General features: G+C 43.4%; 1 protein-coding gene across 2 annotated transcripts in view; it reads right to left on the bottom strand.

Annotated features, from left to right (window-relative positions):
• Window positions 1-22,677, bottom strand: part of PIP5K1B (phosphatidylinositol-4-phosphate 5-kinase type 1 beta) — a 305,606-nt gene that overhangs the window by 7,061 nt on the left and 275,868 nt on the right. For both annotated transcript variants that reach the window (XM_007969425.3, XM_007969424.3), the window contains exon 14: window positions 11,464-11,581. In XM_007969425.3, the coding sequence (XP_007967616.1) occupies window positions 11,464-11,581 (118 nt within the window). The remainder of the gene's footprint in view (window positions 1-11,463; window positions 11,582-22,677) is intronic.

Here is a 22,677-nt window from a genome sequence, read left to right on the forward strand (position 1 = left end):
ACTCAGCATTAGAGGTGAAGTTACTCTCTTCCAAGGACCAGGGACTACAAGGCTTCAACCGAGAAGCCTTGAGGCAGAAGGCAGGACCTTCGCCATCCTTGAAGGACGTGTACAATTGGGATGAAGACAGCTATTTTGTGCCTGATCTGGTAGACTGTTGGGTGAATTCTGGGGTGTTGGCAGCACATGGAGTGCCAGGCCTCCTGCCGGCCTCCAGATGCCCCCATTAAAGCATCCCACACCAAGCAACAAGTAGGTGACCCTTAAGATGAGAGCAGGCCCAAGAAGCAGCGGATGCTCATCTCTGCCGTCTCCTGGGATGGATTTAAAATTTGGCCTCTCATTTCACAACTGTTAGTGTGGTAATATTTTAACACAGTTCCCTGCCTGATTAATTTGTTTTCTAAGGACCCAAGAGAAGCCCAAGAGCATCAGTGATTTATACTGGTGGACAGTTCTGCAGTGGACTTTTCAGCACTTGAGTGACTCCAGCTAATCGTAAATCTGAGTGGTTACCTCATGATATGGTTTGGCTCTGTGTCCCTACCCAAATCTCATGTCAAATTGTAATCCCCATGTGTTGGGGAAGTGGTCTGGTGGGAGGTGATTGATTCATGGGGGCAGACTCCCCCTTGCTGTTCTCATGTCAGAGTTCTCACGAGATCTGGTTGTTTGATAAATGTCTGGTGATTGCCACTTCTCTCTCTCTCTTGCCACTATGTAAGATGTGCCTGGCTTCCCCTTCACCTTCTGCCATGACTGTTTAAGTTTCCTGAGGCCTCCCCAGCCATGTCATGTGGAACTATGAGTTAATTAAACCACTTTCCTTTATTAATTACCCAGTCTTGGGTAGTTCTTTATAGCAGTGTGAAAATGGACTAATACACCTTATCATCTAATACATCACATAGATCTGTAGCTGCAACAGGATCCACTCTGACCCCTGCTTCGGCCACATTTGGAAAATGTGGGGGGAGGAATATGGTACTGGTTTCGTTTGAAAAGGAGCACTGCCTAAGGACAACGCCACTGGCTTCTCTCTAACCCACAGGAAGGAATGCACCAGAGGCCCTCTACCAAGACCCAGAGGGTGGAAATTAGAAGCTGCACACCCAGGCTGCGTGTGGTGGCTCACACTTGTAATCCCAGCACTTTGGGAGGCTGAGGCAGGTGGATCACCTGAGGTCAGGAGTTCGAGACCAGCCTGGCCCACATGGTGAAACCCTGTTGCTACAAAAACATAAAAAATAAAAATTAGCCAGGTGTGGTGGCGTACCCTATAATTCCCAGCTACTCGAGAGACTGAGGCATGAGAATCACTTTAACCTGGGAGGTGGAGGTTGCAGTGAGCCGGGATTGTACCACTGCACTCCAGCCTGGGTGAGAGAGGAAAATTCCATCTCAAAAAGAAAAAAAAAAAGTTGTGCCCCCATCAAGCCTTTTCCATCTCACCACTTTCCTTGGTTGCATTTTTCTTTACAAAATCACCCAAGTAGCTGTTATGGGCTAAACTGTGTTCCCCTAAAATTTCTATGTTACAAGTCCTAACTATCATCGCCACAGACCTTATTTGGAGGCAGGGCCTTTATAGAGGTAATCAGATTAAAACGAGGCCACAGGTTGGGCCCTAATTCAATATGGCTGATGTCCTTATGCAAAGGGGAATTTTGGATACAGACACGTACGGGGGAAGATGTGACGTGAAGACGTAGGGAGAGGAAGGCCACCTACAAACCAGCGAAAGAGGCTAGAACAGATCCTTGCCACACGGCTCTCAGAAGGAACCCACCCTACCAACACCTTGATCTTGAACTTCGGACCTCCAGAATGACGAGAAAAGAAATTTCTGTTCAAGCCACCAAATCTGGGGTACTTTGCCACAGCAGCCCCAGAAAACTAATAAAATAGCCATCACTGGGATTTAGAAAGTCTTTTAAACAACCCCACATATTTGTATTTTATTATATTTAATTCTATTCTCTACTGAAGTTACTTCAAAAGCCACAATCACCTGGGAGTTCCGTGGCTGTAGGCGAGGACCTGTGGAAGTCTGAAGGCGAAGAAAGGCTTCCTCCACCCCAGATGTGTTGATACTTCATTAAAAATTGCTGCCTAAGCAGTAGAAAGAAGCACTTTCTGGGTTGAATCGCTGATTTGCCAAGGGGCCCTTTCAAAAAGGCTCAAGCAGAACTGGCTTTGATGGATGAGGGGGGCACACTTGGACCTGAGGGAAGGTAGCACCTTCATTTTTGTGCCACATTGTAATTGTAGCCTCCAGTCCAGCTTCAAAGGTGGTGGAGCTGAGCCTGTCAGAGTGAGCTGCCTTTGACGTCTGAAGGACATACCCCCTCTGCTGAGCTTCACGTACAACACTGCGAGGCTACAATAAAGTACATGGAGTGCAAAGTCTATTCACACTTGCTCTTCATTCCGTTTCAACTCAAGGGGCTCCATCACGCCTTCCCTGCCTTGATTACCAGTAGGTGGCAGTAGACGGCTTGCTGAAAGCAGGAACTCAATGGCAAAGCAAGCCCAGTTCATAAACTTGAGGGTGTAGGAGCTTCCTAGGTTTTGCTTCTACATTAGAGGCACGTGTAACGGGCCAGCTGTCTTGCCAGGGGAGTCACATGGTTCCCCCTTACATTAGCATACAAGAATTCCAGGATGCTCAGAGCTGAAGGACCCTGTCAACAAGTTCAGGGGATCTCAGCCCTGGATGTGTGTAGAGCTTTAAAAAAGACCAATGCCTCAGTCCCCAACAGGTGATTGACTCTGTTCATAGAGTCATTTACCTGATACCTCTTTGTGAGGAATACAAACTAATTTGGAAACATCTACCCAACCTCACAGTGACTTAGCCAGGGAGAGGAGAAGTGAACAGGAAAATGAGGCTATGTATGGTAAGGAGCAGTTAATTCACAGGTCCCTTGGTAAGGTAGAGGGGTGGGCTGAATTGTGTCCCCCCAATATTCTTATCCACTTGGAGCCTCAGACTGTAACCTTATTTGGAAATAGGGTCTTTGCAGATGTAATGAGTTAAGATGAGGTCATACTGGATTACGGTGAACCCTAAATCCAATGACTGACATCCTTATAAGGAGAGAGGCCACACAGAGGCACAGAGCGTCACAGGGGAGAAGGCCATGTGAACATGGTGGCAGAGACCAGAGTGACACAGATCAAAGGACCAAGGGACAGGTGGAGCCACCAGAGGCTGAAAGAGGGAGGGAAGGATCCTCCCCTGGAGCCTTCAGAGGAACTGTGGCACTATTGACACCCTGATTTCAGACATCTGGCCTCTAGAACTGTGAGACAATCCATTTCTGTCTGTGGTCATTTGTGATAGCAGCCCTTGGAAACCAGCATAGGCAGAAGCAGACCAACGGGAAGCCAGGTCCTCAGCTGCCTATTCCTACTCATGCCCTTCTTCACACTTGGGAGGCTTTATTTTTTATAAAACGAACAGTCCTTAAGCATTTTCCCATTCCCCCTCAGAGCCCAGGAGGGAAGTGGTGTGAATGAGGACAGTCCTGCTTACTAGGTCCATGGGTACGATCTAAACTTGTTTTTCCAAAAGTTCTTGTTTGTTCTAATCTGGTTCTAAGTCTGCTGTTTGTTTCCTGCAGGCTCAGGGCCTCGCAGACCCCAAGTTCACACCATTAGAGGCTGTTCTTCCTCAAACACTATTCCCAAGAGTTGGAAAGTCTCCAGAGACCAGCAAACACTGGCGTTCTCTGACAAGGAAGACAAAAATAGAAACCACAAAGAGAAGCAATAGGAAGAGTCTAGAGGGATAAGGGAAGAGAGGCCAGTCTTAGGGGGCAAAGAATGAAAAATGAGGGGCAACTTGCGCCTGGATGTATAATGTGAGACCCAGGCAAATTGAAGAGCAGAACTAGCTTTTAAGAAAGTGGAAATCGGCCGGGCGCGGTGGCTCAAGCCTGTAATTCCAGCACTTTGGGAGGCTGAGACGGGCAGATCACGAGGTCAGGAGATCGAGACCATCCTGGCTAACATGGTGAAACCCCGTCTCTACTAAAAAATACAAAAACAAAAACTAGCTGGGCGAGGTGGCGGGCGCCTGTAGTCCCAGCTACTCGGGAGGCTGAGGCAGGAGAATGGCATAAACCCAGGAGGCGGAGCTTGCAGTGAGCCAAGATCAAGCCACTGCACTCCAACCCGGGCAACAGAGTGAGACTCTGTCTCAAAAACAAAAACAAACAAACAAAAAAAAGAAAGTGGAAATTGGCTGGGTGCAGTGGCTCATGCCTGTAATCCCAGTTTGGGAGGCCGAGGTGGGCGGATCACTTGAGGTCGAATTTGAGGTCAGCCTGGCCAACATGGGGAGACCTCATCTCTACAAAAAAAATATAAAAATTAGCCGGGCGTGGTGGTGTGAGTCTGTAGTCCCAGCTACTTGGGAGCCTGAGGCAGGAGAGTCACTTGAATCTGGAAGGCAGAGGTTGCAGTGAGCCAAGATTGCACCACTGCACTTCCCCCTAGGCGACAGAGGTATCCTGTCTGAAAAAAAAGAAAAAAAAAAAAGAAAGTAGAAATCAAGCTACCCTGCAAGCCAAGCTAGGACCTAACAGGAAAAAAAGAAAAAAAAAAAAAAAAAAAAAGCTACCACAGTCCTGCAAACTGTCATTCAATTGCTAACTCCGAGCCTAATTTAACTGGAAAGCCAGTATGCCTTTATAACTCTAACTCGAATTCCCTCCTCTAATCCTTACACAGCAGTTTAATGCTGTTTGTTTTTTAAAAAAATCCTATGGGTGACCTCCTAATCTAGCCTGACAGGTTGCCTCATTAATTTGAAGCTTGCGTCACTTTTATTTCAAGAATGGGAATAACTTGAAGCTGCTGTGAGCCTCGGGCAATGGGAGGTCCAGTTACTCAGCTCTTCCACATGTCTTAGAAATATTATTTGTCAATAACTTAGGGGCCAAGCATTTCCTGAAATAAACAAGGGCCCTAATCTGTCCTTTCCCAAAACTCTTCATTTCTCAACAACGTGATCACGTGGCAGAAGCAAAGGGGCTTCTGATCAAATGCCTTCTACACCAAACGCAGTGTTAGTCCTTTCTCCTTCCTACTCTGCTCTCACTAAAATCTACCAAAAACCTGAGCAGCATCTTTGGTTGGTAGGGGATGGAGCTCTCTCCTGAGAAGCAATAAGAAATGCCAGTGTTTCAGAAAAACACCCCTTGCAGCAGCCGATACTGGCTCCAACAAGGAATGATTAAAGAGACTGGATATAAGTCATTAACCTGAATGCCGAGGGATTCAAATCCAGAAATGCAGTTTCTTTTGCCAAAAAAGTTCCACTGAATTTTCTAAGACCCCTGTGACCTAATTTAAAGTGTTTTTCTTCTCTTTCTCACGCTTTTTCCATACATAATAGTATGATAAGCTGTTAATTCAATCATTTTCACTTCTCTGCCACCCTTCTTCCCATGATCAAAGAGTATTATTAACTACCCTGAAAACACATTAAATAATCAAGCTGTCCAATAGCTGCCCATCAGAGCGCTAATCTCCAATACTGGCATGGCTAAAACACGGCTTAACTGTTTCTTCTCCTTCGCTCACAGCTATTTTTGTATTTCAAACAGCCATTTTGTAGAGAAGCAAAACTGGATGAAAGTACATGTTATTGAGAGGATGTTAATATGGAAAGTGTAAGGGCATAACCTTGGGTCTGAATCGTAGAAGCAAGGAAGTCACTGTTTTGTGGCAGCCATCTTTCAAACTTCTATATTATTAAAGAAGCAATCCCATTATCTCCCACTTACCCAGCCATTCCTAGCTAGTCATAAAAGGATATTCTCTCCCAATACACTTTTCAGCAGAAATGCCTTTTTGTTGGTTGTTCCTCTTTCCATGAAAACCAAATTGCATTCTACATCAGGCAAAGAGGCCGCCTTAGAAACGGAAATAACAGCCACTGTGACAGCATCCGGTGCCTTAGAATATCTGGGACTATTTACAAAGTAGAATCTGGCTCTATTATGAAGACTGCATGATTGCCCATTTTAAATCAATACAGCCTGCTCATCTCTGTGTATTCTTTTAAATACCCCAATGTGTGTCATCAACTCAAAATTCAATGAAAAACACATCTTTGGTCACTGGATAAAATCATCTTAGGAAACACCTCCCTTGATTTGAATATTTGAAAATGAGTCAAATAGCTTGGAACTCTACAGTGTGAAGGTGAATGGCCTTTAAAAAGCCGTGCAGAATAACTAGGTACATAAAATCTGAACTAAATGTCTCACTAAGGATGATGGAACAATTAGCTGCCTTCTCAGCTCACTGATCCTTTTTAATTTCATGTTGAGTCACAGGAAAAAGCAGGAGAGCTAGCCTAATGCACACACACATAATGTGTGGATGGATCCTTAAAAGGATATTTCATATGTTACTGGTGGGCATACATCATTTGAGTTTAAGCCTATGTATTTTTACACAAAGGTAAATGGCTTATACATTACTGTATAAGTAAAAGCACTAGAGGATTAGGCTACAACTACTAATCGAGAAATGCTATCTTAAAGGAGAAGCAGCATTACAAAAGAAACCTGACCATGTTTGGTGACAACACTGAATAGGAGGTCACCAGAGAAGCTTCCAACTGCCCTTCAGATAAAGATGGCTGTGATTCAGAGCATTCAAATTATGTCAAAAGGAAAAAAGAGACAATGCAAAGGCAAGATTGGTTTTCCTTTCTTGTGCTTTTCTTTTCCATTTTCTTTTCTTTTTTTTTTGAGATGGAACTTTGTTCTTGTTGCCCAGGTTGGAGTGTAATGGCGCCATCTCGGCTCACTGCAACCTCTGCCTCCTGGGTTCAAGCCATTCTCCTACCTCAGCCTCCTGAGTAGCTGGGATTACAGGAATGCACCACCACGTCTGGCTAATTTTGTACTTTTAGTAAAGATGGGGTTTCTCCATGTTGGTCAGGCTGGTCTCGAACTCTTGACCTCAGGTGATCTGCTCGCCTCGGCCTCCCAGGCCTCCCAAAGTGCTGGGATTACGGGCATGAGCCACTGTGCCCAGCCTCCATTTGCTTTTTCATAATGCAGATGCAAATGAAAATACTGAAGGGAGGGCAATGAGCTGTACCCTTTCTGATATGGAAGAGCACGCAAAACAAAAAATAAAAATTTCCTGCATGAAAACACATTCTGGAATTACAAGTTAATGGTGCAGGACTTTCTAGATGTACTGCCATAAAATTTAAGTTTTAAAAATGTGAAAGTTTATGGTATAGGAGGTGATTAAACAGCAAAATTTGGAGAAACAACAGTAGCTACTTTGGAAACCTTTCTTTTCCTTTCTTCTTTCTTTTTTTCTTTCTCTCTCTCTTCCTTCCTCCCTCCCTCTTTTCTTTTCTATTTTTTTAGAGACAATGTCTCACTCCATTGCCTAGGTTGGGGTGCAGTGGTGAGATCATGGCTCACTGCAACCTCAGATTCCTGGGCCCAAGGGATCCTCCAGCCTCAGCCTCACAAGTAGCTGGGACTACAGGCATGTACCACCAAGCCTGGCTACTTTTTTTTTTTTTTTTTTTAATTTTTGTAGAGATGAGGTATTACTGTGTTGCCTGGGCTGGTCTCGAACTCCTGGCCTCAAGCGATCTTCCCACCTTGGAAAATCTTATTTCTATAGCTCTTTGTAATTTAGAATGAATCTGATTTAATAATTCATTTTATAGATAAGAAAACTGAGGCCCAAAGAGGGTGACTGAATTCAAGGTCAATGATTAATGAGAGGCAGAGACCAGGTGTCTATTTCTCTCTAATTAATGTATGTATCATTTGGTTTTGCAACAGGTGAAGAGACTAAGTTAAAATATGAGAAAAACTCTGTAGGGATCATTTCTGGGGGTCCATGAGGTCAAACTATTTTCCTGATATTACCAAGATGTTATTTGCCTTTTTATTCTCATTCCCTTTCATGGATGTACAATGGAGCTTTCTAGAAATGAAATGATGTGTTATATATATCAAGAAGATGGATACAGAAACAGATGTGAGAATCTTTTTTCTTCCATTAAGCCAGACATTAGGGATTTGCAGAAATATAAAAGAATGCCACCCTTCTCACAAAATTTATTTTTGTTTTGGAAAATATAATAATATTAATAAAAACATTATTTAACATATAATAGATTACTATTTTAAATTAATGAATATTTAAACAATTTTGGCTAGGTGCAGTGGCTCACACCTGTAATCCCAGCACTTTGGGGGGCCGAGGTGGGCAGACTGCTTGAGTCCAGGAGTTTGAGACCAGCCTGGGCAACATGGTAAAACCCCGTCACTACAAAAAAACACAAAAATTAGCCAGGTGTGGTGGCATGCACCTGTAGTCCTGGCTACTCAGAAGGTTGTGAGGCACAAGAATCATTTGAACCTGGGAAACAGACATTGCAGTGAGCCGAGATCACACCACTGCACTCCAGCCCAAGCAACAGAGCAAGACCTTGTCTCAAAAAACAAAAACATTCTGTTTTAGTTTTGAAAACACAAAATATTGATAAATACAACCTAGATACCAAAATACTCTTCAGAATTCTCAATAATTTTTAAGAGTTTAAAGGGGACCTGAGATCAAAAGGTCTGAGAACTGCTATACTAGAACATTAACAAATAATCAGGAGGCCGGGCACAGTGGCTCATGCCTGTAATCCCAGCACTTTGGGAGGCCAAGGCAGGCGGATTACCTGAAGTCAGGAGTTCGAGATCAGCCTGACCAACATGGCGAAACCCTGTCTCTACTAAAAATACAAAAATTAGCTGGGCGTGGTGGCAGGTGCCTGTAATCCCAGCTACTTGGGAGGCTGAGGTAGGAGAATTGCTTGACCCTGGGAGGTGGAGGTTGCAGTGAGCCGAGATCGTGCCACTGCACTCCAGCTTGGGCGACAAGAGTGAAATTCTGTCTCAAAAAAAAAAAAAAAAAAAAAAAAAAAGGAAAAGAAAAGAAAAAAAAGATCAGGAAAAAACAGTGAAAGAATTTTACAAAAAATATTCTCAACAAAACCCCCTCATTCCTTCCTTTCTGCATCCTTCTCTCACTCTTGTAACACACATGATTCCAATGAGATGGAGGTGAGACTTATATTTATGGTCAGTAACAACAACAGGGTACTCCTGGGTTCAAGTTTAGGTAGGACCACATATGGAGCTGAATCTGAGTTTTGGCTCACTCAGGAATACTGCACCTCCATGATTGGTGAAAATCTAGTTTTTGTAAAGACACGTAAAAGTGGCATGAATCCTTAGCTCATGAAGATGAGATTTTACTTAGCTTCTTTCTGAAAAGCTTTCCTGATTTTTGGTTCCAGATGAATCCAACATGGGACCAAAAATGTATTTTTTTCTCTATTTAATTCCCTATTTTCTTGGTTGGGGATGGACCAACTCTTCTGTAAGGATTTTGTGATCTGCTACAACCTTATTTTTTTTAAAGCGGGGGAAATGGTAGGGAGGAGCATTGCTCAGTGCAAAAAAATCTGTTCATGCAAAAACCGGGATATTCAGATAAAAAAATATTTTTACAACGGTTGGTGGGGGACCTGCTGTTTTATGTGGTAGTGGTGGGAGCGCGGCTTCAAGAAAAGCCTATTTGAAAAAGAGGTACGTGGGTTGAGACCTGAAGGAAGTGAGGGAGCATGGGATGGGTGGAAAAGAATACACAGACAGGAAGGGCAAACGCAAAAGTCCTGAGGCAGAGGTGTGCTTGGTCTGTGGGAGGAACACCAAGGAGGCCAGTGTGGCTAGAATAGCATCAGCAAGGAACAGGGAGACCCAGGGAGGGGCAGGTTGTAGAGGCAGGGAAGACTAGAGCACCAAAGGCCTGGAGGACTTTTTTTTTTTTTGAGACAGGCTCTCGCTCTGTTGCCCAGGTGGGAATGCAGTAGCATGATCTCGGCTCGTTGCAACCTCCACCTCCCAGGTTCAAGTGATTCTCCTGCCTCAGCCTCCTAAGTAGCTGGGACTATAGACATGCACCACCATGCCCACCTAATTTTCCTATTTTTAGTAGAGATGGGGTTTCACTATCTTGGTCAGGCTGGTCTCGAACTCTTGACCTCAAATGATTTGCCTGCCTCAGCCTCCCAAAGTGCTGGGATTAGAGGCGTGAGTCACCACGCCTGGCCAGGACTTTGGATACTACTCCAGAAGAGCTGGGAGTAGCATCTTATGTGACTGACGCCCTGCAGAGCACTTGTGAGGAATTACAGTGCTAGGTCAGGGATATGGAAAAGCATAAAATGCAGGCTCAAAGAGGCTCAAGGAGCTGCTGTGAGACACGCACCACTCAGTGCTGATTCCTGAAGTTGCACTTGTACACCAGGAGTGACACAGAATATTGGCTCATGTTTAGCAAAACTTTAAAAACCCCAGAAAATTCCAAAAGAACACTTACCCTGTTTTACGTAATTTTGTGCAGGTAGGCCGGGCGCAGTGGCTCATGCCTGTAATCCCAGCACTTTGGGAGGCCGAGGTGGGCAGATCACCTGAGGTTGGGTGTTTGAGATCAGCCTGACCAAAATGGAGAAACCCCATCTCTGCTAAAAATACAAAATTAGCTGGGTGTGGTGGCACATGCCTGTAATCCCAGCTACTAGGGAGGCTGAAGCAGAAGAATCACTTGAACCTGGGAGGCGGAGGTTGTGGTGAGCTGAGATTGCACCATTGCCCTCCAGCCTGGGCAGTAAGAGCAAAACTCTGTCTCAAAAAAAAAAAAAAAAAAAAAAAAGTGTGCAGGTGCACAAAGACATAGCATATATGCAGGATGCACTTGGCACAGAAAATGCTCTTTTACACTGTAGCCCATCAGGGTATCTTTCTAGGCATCTAACAGTTCGATTAAGCTGATACATGTAATCTGTCAGGCACTAACGGGTCACTCATGATCCTCAGAGCAGCCTTGTAAGGTAGGCAGGGCAGGCATTATTTCCCTCCTTAGGCAGTCAGAAAGGTTCCTGCCCATATCAAAAGCTGGTTGGTGACAAATGAGGAGAGAATCAGCCAAGATTCTCCGGGGCTGAATTTGGGTTATTCCCATGAGTTCTGCGCCTCGTGGTCTAGTAACTTACCAAGGGAGCAACGCCAAAACGCAGAAGATTCAAACATCAGGGAGAGCGACTGAGTCAAAGGAAAACATTATCTGGCTGGGAATAACACTAAGGAGCCCTACTTTGCCTCAACATTAGAGGATTTGTTCTCTTGTTATACATGGTGATTTCGTATTGACTAGATGTTCTTTTGTGTAATAAACTGTAGGACAACATTACTTGTGAAAAGAAGCACCATTTGCAGAAGTGACAGGGCGCCATCATTTCTTTTAAAACCCAAGCATGCCTGGTTTTATTGAACTTGTTCTTGTGTAAGCCATGGCCTGGATCCATTTACAAACCAGAAGGGGAGGAGAGGAAACTAAAAAATTACTTACTAAATAGACATCAAGCACAGAAGCATTGTCATCCTGCACTTCCAGAGTGTTGGGTTCAGTGGTCAAGTAGATGGTCCCCTCTTCCAAGGTAAATGTTGAACTGGAAGGTAACCCTTTGCTGGAAAAATAAAGATGAATGATGAGCATGAGGGCCCCGGAACAAAATCTAAAGACACCTCCAAAGTTGTGGCTAAAGAGGGCCGATTTTGGGGATGGAAACTTTTGAGAATTTGAAGGAAATATGGTTATACCTGGAGACATGGCCACTTGAGTTTAAAGAATTCGGTTTTAGGCCAGGTGCAGTGGTTCACGCCCGTAATCCCAGGACTTTGGGAGGCTGAGGCAGGCAGATCACGAGGTCAAGAGATCAAGACCATCCTGGCCAACATGGTGAAACCCTGTCTCTACTAAAAATACAAAAATTAACGGGGTGTGGTGGCGTGCACCTATAGTCCCACTACTCGGGAGGCTGAGGCAGAAGAATCGCTGGAACTCAGGAGGCAGAGGTTGCAGTGAGCTGAGATCGCACCACTGCACTCCAGCCTGGTGACAGAGTGAGACTCTGTCTCCAAAAAAAAAAAAAAAAAAGTATTCGGTTTTACTAGAAGCGCGTTTTCTTTCTCTAGCAGCACACGAGATACCTCACTGCATTTTGGAGAGGGGATTTGTGGGCCCCATGCCTTGTGAGTGCCGGGAGGATGTGAATCTAGGGGCTCATTAGTTATCTTTGACTTCGAATGACTGGTTCTTGCTGCTTCAATTTACAGTATTTATACTATCCTAGTTTACAAAAGATAACCTTGGGCATCATTAGCACTGATGATTTATCTTTTTTTTCCTCTTTTTCCTCTTTTTTTTTTTTTTTTTTCCTTTTTCAATTACATCAGTGGTTCTCAAACTTACATGTGCCTCAGAATCCCCTGGAGGGCTGGTTAGAATATAATTTCTTGGATCCCTCTCATAAAGCTTCTGAGCCAGAATCTGGCATAGAGCCCATGGATTTGCATTTCTGACGAGTTTCCAGGTGATGCTCACGCTGATGGTTCAAGGACCACACTTGGAGTAACAATGAACCACATAAACACAGAGCATTGTGTTATGTCCTCTGCGAGGACAGCTGGAGTGCACCCTTAGTAACTACAATACCAAAAGCCAAAGGAATGCAGATAGACAGTATATTGGAGAGCCAACCGAGGAGAAACCACCTTTGTTTTGTTGTGATATAACCAGTGTTAACTGTTGAAACTGTTGAAGTAACTGGTCCTTTTTTTCTTTACTTTGTTTTTTTGAGACTGACTCTTGCTCTGTTGCCCAAGTTGGAGTGCAGTGGCGTGATCTCAGCTCACTGCAATACTGCAGTCTCCACCTCCTGGGTTCCAGTGATTCTCTTCCCTCAGGCTCCTGAGTAGCTGGGATCACAGACGTGCACCACTATGCGTGGCTAATTTTTGTATTTTTAGTAGAGACGGGGTTTCACCATGTTGGCCAGGCTGCTCTCAAACTCCTGACCTCGTGATTTGCCCACCTCGGCCTCCCAAAATGCTGGGACTACAGGCATGAGCCACCACATGCAGCAAATTGTGTGGATCTTAAGAGGTAAGGTTCACTTGTATTTTTCCTGATCACAAAAGTCATAAAGAGGCTGGGTACGGTGGCTCACGCCTCTAATCCCAGCACTTTGGGAGGCCAAGGCAGGCAGATCATCTGAGGTCAGGAGTTCGAGAGTGGCCTGGCCAATATGGTGAAACCTCATCACTACTAAAAATACAAAATATTAGCCAGGAGTGGTGGCACACGTCTGCAATCCCAGCTACTCAGGAGGCTGAAGCAGGAGAAGCACTTGAATCCGGGAGGCAGAGGCTGCAGTGAGTCAAGATTGTGCCACTGCACTCCAGACTGGGTGACAGAGTGAGACTCCATCTCAAAAAAAAAAAAAAAAAAAAGCCGCCCCCAAAAAACTAAGTTTTTTCATTCTTGAGTTTTTATTTATGATTTTTATTTCCTTTCTAAGTGTATCAAATGTATTAATATATATCAAATACATATTAATATATTATAGATAATATAAATATATAATACAATATTATATATAATATTAATATGTATTTGAAATATATAAAAGAATATTCTGGAAGCTCTTATATATAAAAGAATATTCTGGAAGTGCTTTTTCTTTTTAAATTTTTATTTTTTTAAAGTTTAATTTTGAAATAACTTTAACCTCACAGAAAAAGGGAAAGAATGCTGAAAAGTCCAGGGTACCCTTCCTATCATTTGACCATATTTGCTTTGTCATTATTTATTTATAAATACCCATAAGCATTTTTTCCTGAACCGTTTGGGGAGACTAAATTGCATACAAGTCATTCCTTTACCCGTAAGCCCATCAGTGTGAATTTCCTAAAAACAAGGACATCCTTTTATATAATACAGTACAATTATCAAAATCAGGAAATGTAAAATGATATAATACCATGATCTAATCTATAGTTGATATGGTTTGGGTCTGTGTCCCTCCCATCCAAATCTCATCTTGAATTGTACTCTCATAATCCCCATGTGTTGGGGGAGGCACCTGGTGGGAGATAATTAAATCATGGGGGCAGTTTCCCCCATGTTGTTCTCATGGTAGTGAATAAGTCTCATGAGATATGATGTTTTATCAGGGGTTTCTGCTTTTGCTTCTCTCGAATTCTCCCTTGCCACTGCCATGTGAGAAGTGCCTTTAGCCTTCCGCCATGATTGTGAGGCCTCCCCAGCCACACGGAACTATGAGTCCATAAAACCTATTTTTCTTCCCAGTCTTGGGTATGTCTTTATCAGCAGTGTGAAAACGGACTAATACAATAGTCCACATTTAAATTTTGCCAAAAATTTATGTTTTATTATTTATTTATTTTGAGATGGAGTCTCCCTCTGTTGCCCAGGCTGGAGTGCAATGGCACGATCATGGCTCACTGCACCCTCTGCCTCCCAGGTTCAAGTGATTCTACTGCCTCAGACTCCCGAGCAGCTGGGATTATAGGCACCTGCCACCATGCCTGGCTAATTTTTATATTTTTAGTAGAGACCGAGTTTTATTGTTGGCCAGGCTGGTCTCGAATTCCTGGCCTCAAATGATCCACCTGCCTTGGCCTCCCGAAGTGCTGGGATTATAGGCATGAGCCACCGTGTCTGGCCCCCAAATTAATTAATTAATTAATTTTTTGAGAAAGTTTCACTCTCGTCACCCAAGCTGGAGTGCAATGGCGCGATCTTGGTTCACTGCAATCTCTGCCTCCTGGGTTCAAGCGATTCTCCTTTCTCAGCCTCCCGAGTAGCTGAGATTACAGGTGCATGCCACCCCGCCTGGATAATTTTCATATTTTAGTAGAGACAGGGTTTTGCCATATTGGCCAGGCTGGTCTTGAACTCCTGACCTCAGGTGATCCACCCGCTCCAGCCTCCCAAAGTGCTGGGATTACAGGTGTGAGCCACAGTGCCCAGGCTCCAAAATTTATTTTTTTTAAATGATGCTACATGCATATAAGTGTAATAGATAGCAGAAAGTAATTCTCTTTCTCCTGCCCTTGTGTGATCCAGCATTCTCCTCCCTAGAGGCAAACCCACCCATTTTGACAGTATTTTTCAATCTAAAATTTACCTTTTATCTTTGGAAGCTATGAGTAAGCCACTGGTATGGTTAAGACAAAATTAAAATACAAAAATTAATTAGAATATTATTTGAGACTTGACAGGTACATTTATCAATTATTTTAGCTAAAATATAGTATGATTACAGAAAAAAGAAATATCAGATTTACTTAGTATTGTAAGGTCAAAATTTGATAAAATCAAATGGGCATCTTTCTTTTTTTTTTAAAACTTTGTTATTTATACTGTTTTTCGCACATATTAGAAGTGTCCTATCTTAGTAAGTAGAATATTTTGAATATCATTAAATTTGGGGGACAAAAATGAGGCTCATCGAGACGCGTATCCAGATTATATAAAGAACTCTTATAACTTAGCAATAAAAAGGCAAATAACCCAATTTAAAAATGAGCAAAGAATCTGGAGAGGTCTCCAAAGAAGACATGAATGGCCAATACGCATATAAAAAGATGCTTAATATCCTTAGTCATAAGGAAAATGCAAATCAAAACTACAGTGAGATACCACTTTCACAGCTACTGGGATAGTTATCATAGAAAATCAGGAAAATAAAACTTGTTGGAGAGGAGGTAAAGCAACCGAAGCCCTCATACACTGCTGATGGGAATGTATTCGATAAAATGGTGCAGCTACTTCAGAAAACTGTTTGGTGTGTCCTCAAAGCAATATGATACACCAATTCCACTCCCACATAAATATCCAAGAAAAATGAAAACATGTCCACACACAAGCTTGTATATGAGTATTTGCAGTAGCATTATTCATAGTAGCCAGAAAGTAGAAACAACTCAAATATCTACCAATTGATGAATGGACAAATTATTCATAAAACGGAGTATTATTCAGTAATAAAAAGAATAAAGCACTGATATATGCAACAACATGAGGAAACCTTGAAAACATTATGCCAAGTGAAAGATGCCAGTCATAGAGGACCACATATTACATGATTTCATTTATGCAAAATGTGTAAGAACAGACAAATCAATGGAGACAGAAAAGCAGACTCATGTATCTGGCTCAATGACATGACAGAGAGTTGGGTTCTGAGATTTCGAGTTCTCTCGTGAAGAGACTGAGTACAGGCCTGTGGAGGCTGGGGGAGCCATCTGCAATGCCCCAGGGCACATGCTGGTATAGCACAGGCATGGGCCAGAGCACTTTCATCCTGGGGATGTCCTGCCCAGAGGTTACACACTGCTGGCTCACAAACCCAGTCTGGCTGGAAGAACAGTTTTGAAGAAGAGATCTGTTGGCTCATGCCTGTAATCCCAGCACTTTGGGAGGCCGAGGCAGGTGGATCACCTGAGGTCAGGAATTCAAGACCAGCCTGGCCAACATGGCGAAACCCTGTCTCTACTAAAAATACAAAAATTAGCCAGGCGTGGTGGTGGGTGCCTGTAATGCCAGCTACTTGGGAGGCTGAGGCAGGAGAATTGCTTGAATCTGGAAGACAGAGGTTGCAGTGAGCTGAGATCGTGTCATTGCACTCCAGCCTGGGTGACAGAGTGAGACTCTGTCTCAAAAAAAAAAAAAAAAAAAAAAAAAAAAAGAGATTTGTTTTAGTTTGAATTATTGTCAAATTAAGGAAAATGAAATTCCCACAAAAACCCAGTTTCTTTTGAGAAATGAGAAGAGCGGCCAACTGTAAGCCTACATTTCTGAGTAGCAGTGAGATTGCAGCTGCCTTCCTTAGACCGAGCATGTCCTCTGCATTGCTGCAGGGTCCCCACCTCGCTCTTGAGTGTCCTACCCAGCCTGTTACACTCATGCGCACCATCCCTCCCGGTGTGTCTGCCCAACATCTCTACTTCCAGGATGAGACCCAGGGAGGTGCAGCGGCTTGCCTGGGTTACATGGTCGCCGAACAGAGTTAGGATCTGAACTCTGTTTTCCAAATAACTACCCTTTTTTACAGTCATTGCTGCTGACATTTTAGATATTTGTCATTGCAGAAACCAAGGTAGTGCAGGCAAATGTGCCTGCCTAGGAGCTTGCAAAATAATTATAGAATACCCACAAAAACAAATATGGTATATGATGTTTGGTGTGAGCTGTGGAGATCTTTGTTCTTTTGGGAAGAATAACAATGAACAGGAAGTTTTGAGGAGAAGTAAGTAAGCAAAATACGCTTTCCAAAACAACATATTTAAAACAATGGATATTAATATTGAACTATGATAATAAAGCTACTTAAGCTTCCAACAATTTAATATTTAAATGAAATTACACATATAAAAGAATTTGGGAAAATATATAGCCCTAAATGAATAATCAGGCATTTATATAGTAAAATACCATTAAATGTACGCGGAATAATCTGAAATTATTATTTTCTTGGTATTGGGTGTAAGCTGCATAACCAATTAATCTTTCTATTTGTTATCTTCATTATGCAGGATCTACCAAGTGAGACCAGAGCACAGAATGGCATGTTACTTCCCTAAAACTCTTAGATGAGATATTATCTAGCACCCAAAAAAGATGAGGATATATTTTCAGGAAACAGACACCTGAGCTGAGAAAGCACTAATAGGCAGAGCATAAGCTTTGGAATCAGATGAATCTGACTTTCAATTCTGGCTCTTCCACTTAGTTGTGGGTGATATTGGATAAGTTTCTTAACCCTTCTGAGTAAGAGCTCCAGTTTCTCATATGTAAAATGAGAATAATAATACAGAACAAGTAGGGTTGTTGGAGTGATTTACGGTAATGAATGTAGGATGCAAATATTTAGTTATTTAATTTGTATTTTTTAGAGACAGGGTCTGGCTCTGTCATCCAGGCTGGAGTGCAGTGTTGCAATCTTGGCTTGCTGCAGCCTCGGACTCCTGAGCTCAAGTGATCCTCCTGCCTCAGGCTCCCAAGTAGCTGGGACTACAGGCATGTGCCACCATGCCCGGCTTTTCTTTTTAAAATTTTTTTGGTAGAGATGAGGTCTCCCTATATTGCTAAGGCTGGTGTCAAACTCCTGGGCTCAAGTGATCCTCCCAAAGGCCAAGGGTTTAAGAGTCTGGCTGCCTGCCAATGTTCTGCACCATTAAGTTTTGCCACAGTTCTCTCGATTCAGACTGTCTGAGGGCTAACTGCACATAATTTGCAACAAGCCACACAGGCCTGTAATGCACTGCCGTTACAGGCATGAGCTACTGCTCGCAGCTGCAAATAGTTATTGAGCATCCGTGTCTGCATGTTGCACCTAGAATGGATCCTAGCACCTAGAATACAGAGATCAAATTTTAAAAGTTTGTGCCTCATGGAACTTACATAGTATTAAAGAAGACAGACAATGAGATAAATATTTAAAATATGTATTATGTTGTAAAAGTGCTAAGGAGAAAAAAAAACACACACACAGAAAAAAGATAGGAAGTGAGTAGCAGAGGCCAACTACAAACAGCAAACTGTCTTTGCTCTGCCAGCACAGGATCTCAGGCATGAGCCACATCCTCCACAGGACACTTATCAAGTCCTCTCAAGTGTCCCTGGGTGGGGACAGACACCTCTGATCAACAGTTCTCTCTAAAGATCACATTCTAACTGCCACTCTTTTCTTGGCCTCACTAACCTCTTTTAAAGGCTGGAGGTGGGTAGTCACCTGAGGGATGTAGAGCTGTTTTTCCGCCATTCAAAAACCAGTTTTGACCTTTGCAAGTGCTGCAGTCTCACATTTACTTTTGTTTTGGGCTTTAGCCAAAACAGATACTAAAAATATTTCATTTTAACATTGTGACATTATTTTCAGCAAAGAGAGATTAGTAAAGGTTACATGCACTACTGAAGGGACAGGTATAACTTTTCTAATTAAGAAATATTTCACATAGGACATAAAGTCTTACCTAGGCCTCAAGAACCTATAAACTGTATGCAGGAATATGTATGTGAATGTCCACTGTGGCTTAAAAAATAACGAAATGGGCCAGGCGCAGTGGCTCAAGCCTGTAATCCCAGCACTTTGGGAGGCCGAGACAGGTGGATCACGAGGTCAGGAGATGAAGACCATCCTGGCTAACACGGTGAAACCCTGTCTCTACTAAAAGAAATACAAAAAACTAGCTGGGCGTGGTGGCGGGCGCCTGTAGTCCCAGCTACTCGGGAGGCTGAGGCAGGAGAATGGCATAAACTCGAGAGGCGGAGCTTGCAGTGAGCCGAGATCGTGCCACTGCACTCCAGCCTGGGCGACAGAGCGAGACTCTGTCTCAAAAAAAAAAAAAAAAAAAAAAAAATAACAAAATGTAATTATCAAAAGAATAAGGAGATAACGCAAGAACAAGCCATCTAATTCAAATAAACGCATCCATAGTCTACAGCAAAGTCTCTTGAAGATGCCCCAAGCAGTAAAGGTAATATAATTTTTTTTTTTTTTTTTTTTTTGAGATGGAGTCTCGCTGTCACTCGAGCACTCAGGCTCGAGTGCAGTGGTGCAATCTCCGCTCACTGCAACCTCCACCTCCCAGGCTTCAGCGATTCTCCTGCTTCAGCCTCTCAAGTAGCTGGGACTACAGGAATGCACCACCATGCCCAGCTACTTTTTTTTTTTTGTAGTTTTAGTAGCGATGGGGTTTCACCATGTTGGCCAGGCTGGTCTTGAACTCCTGGCCTTGGGTGATCCACCCACATCAGCCTCCCTGAGTGCTGGGATTACAGGCGTGAGAAACCGTGTACGGCCAGTACTATACATTTAAAAAAAGGATTTTCATTTAAATGTCTATGACATTGATCAATTTAATATTCATTGCTCCTCAGTTCTGACTTTGGGAAGTATTCCTGCTTTTGTCCTGATATTTTTACTGCATTGTTGATTTCCTGGGCACAAGCCTATTTAGAATCAATTTCTAATTTATCTGGCTGAGAGTTTCCTAGGTTCTGTTTTAGGGGTCACTTACAAGCAAAGATACCTCTCTTGGGAGGAATGTCCTGAAAATCTAGTGGTCAGGTCAGAGTGCCCACCATTTCTCAGACTCGTGGCTTGGGAAGATCCAGTTATAGAAGCAAATTTACGTGACTGGGTTAAGGAGTCTGGCTGCCCGCCTAGGTTCTGCACCATCAAGTTTTGCCACAATTCTCTTGATTCAGACTATCTGAGGGCTAATTGCATATAATTTGCAACAAGCCACACAGGAAACTGTTAATCTACTCAGCTCTGTTCTTCCCTTGTAAAAACACAGAAACTGCCAACTCTTCCCCGGCTCTGTGTTCTGCTCTCTGAACAAGTCATAAACTTCCCACAGGTGACAGCAGTGCAGGAGGAGCGATTTTTCTTCCTGGCTCTCTCTCTAGGAGGGAACGTTAATGGCACCCTGATACCACGCAGGCCTCTGTCATTTACAAAAAATAATAATAAAAAAGATTCTTTTGGTTATCAGCAACGTTAGTTTGGCTTCACTGGAGAGCATTAGCCTGGCTGGACTGCTGAAAACAGTCATTGATAATTTTCATAGCCTGGAACACTCTGATTTCTGTTTGCAGACCTAATGAGTGTTTTATAGCTAATTCTCATGAGAGCATTTGTTCAGGGAACATATGGTACTATCCACAGTTTTTGTCTTTTAAAAGTCATTCTCCCACTGCCTCAATTTGTTTTAATCAAAGTAAGAAACATCATAATTAAGCACACAACACAGATGACTTCTGATGAAAACCAATAACCTCCCGCCCCTCCCACCCCAACAACCTCCTGCCCTCCCCACCCCCACCCTCCGCCATTCCCTAGGGGCAGCAGCCCTTTTTGGGATTTCTCTTTTAATATTTTCTGGTGATTCCCTTCATGTCTTTTGATTAATCGGGGATAAAAGATTCTTAACCTAAGGCAGCATCCAATGATTCACTATGAAGGACATTGACCCTCTTCTACCCCATGTCTTCTCCCAAGGTTTGCTATTTATATTTTACTTTGTAACTGTAAATAACATACCTAGTGAGCTTTTTTATTCCATCAACCACATACCATATCCTTTAACTCCCCACATTATTTCACCTTTGTCTCTGCTTTCCCCTCTCACTTCATATTAAGACACACTTAAAAAAAACCAAACAACTTTTATCTCTACTTTGTCAGGGCTGTTCATATTTATATCCTATCTTGTAGCTACAAGAAAATTGCTCCCTCTTTGTCCACAGATTGGCTCTAAAATTAGAAATTTGACACATAGGGTTTAGAGTATTGTGACTATATAAATATTATATACTGCCCGGTCAACAGTGAGCTAGGGTTATATTTCCCTCTCTGGGTTCAGAGTCATAATAGCTGGGTCATGCAAAGAAAATCGTTTCCCAAATCAAAGTTAAATGGAGTCTTTTTTTTCCCCCTACGTTTGCTTAAATTCATGCCACATTTTAGGCTGCTTCATGTTAGGAGGTTTTCGCCCTTCAGAAACTGTCACGTGGGGAAGAAACCTCAGAGAACATCCAGGCAAAGGACAGAGGCCTCGATACAAGCTCTGCGTCTTTGATTATTGGTTACAATGCTGGGCAAGTTATGACACTGAGCTCCTGGTTCCTCATCTGTGGGTGGGAAAGATGCTCAGCCCATCTCACAAGGCCAGCAAGAGGATCAGTTTGGATAGTGCAAGACAAAGAAAGGCCAAGAGAGGGTAAAGCTCTTTTGGATAAGCAAACAGGAGTATCGCCAGGACTCCTACCTCTGAGACTCTGCCTGTTTTCACGGGGCTTTGATGAGGTCTGCTTGCATAGAGAGATTTACCATAAGACCTTGGAAAGAATTTCTTTTCTGCTCTTAGTTTAGCTACCGGAACATTAACTGATAACAAATGTAGACAGGAAAGCCATTCCTGCAGAGAAAACCCACAAATACAGCCTGGTCTCACCTAATGGCTACAAAGGCTTGTTTAGTACCAGAGCCACACTCTGCTTACGGGCAAGCCCATTCCAGCATGAGCCAGGCGCTTCTGAAGTGATGGTCAAACCAACACCTTGTGCCCCACTTGGAAAAAGCTCACCTTTGGTTGGGGCAGGGAGTGGGTGACGATACTATACGGTGTGGAAATTCTCAAGCACTAGCGCTAGAGCTCCTGCTGCAGCCTGGACAGTGTCGGCGTGTGGCAAATCTCATGCTCCTGCCAGGACAGAGCAGCTCCTCCATGCTCAGCCCTTGGCTGAGTGTGTGGGCTCGTCTACAAGACCCCCCAACATGGACCCAGGGAAGTAGAAAAACTTTGACCACAGTCACTGCATCCAGAATGCTTAGCCGCCTACCATCAAACAGGAGGCTTTCAGAGATCTGCTTGTTTCTGCCTTTTTCTCACTTTCAGCCCCGAGCATGGCTGCTGCTCTTCCCCACTCTCCCACTTTTGCTATTTTTAGACAAGGAGACTGCCTGTTTCTAATGAAGGCAGCAGAGCAGCACAGCAGCAGGCTCTCTTCTGGTATCAACTGATGGCTCCCCTGCCCCCAAGTGAGCACCAGAGGCACGAAGCCTGCTGCAGGCACAGCTCAGAGGGCAGCACTTACAACCCGTAGGCAGGAAGAGACTCAAACAGTGTTTCCAGGTTTATTCATTGTGAGGACAGAAGCCACGATGGCTCAGAGAACTGGCAGTGA

Source organism: Chlorocebus sabaeus, chromosome 12, assembly GCF_047675955.1.
Source record: "Chlorocebus sabaeus isolate Y175 chromosome 12, mChlSab1.0.hap1, whole genome shotgun sequence".
Classification (NCBI taxonomy): domain Eukaryota; kingdom Metazoa; phylum Chordata; class Mammalia; order Primates; family Cercopithecidae; genus Chlorocebus; species Chlorocebus sabaeus.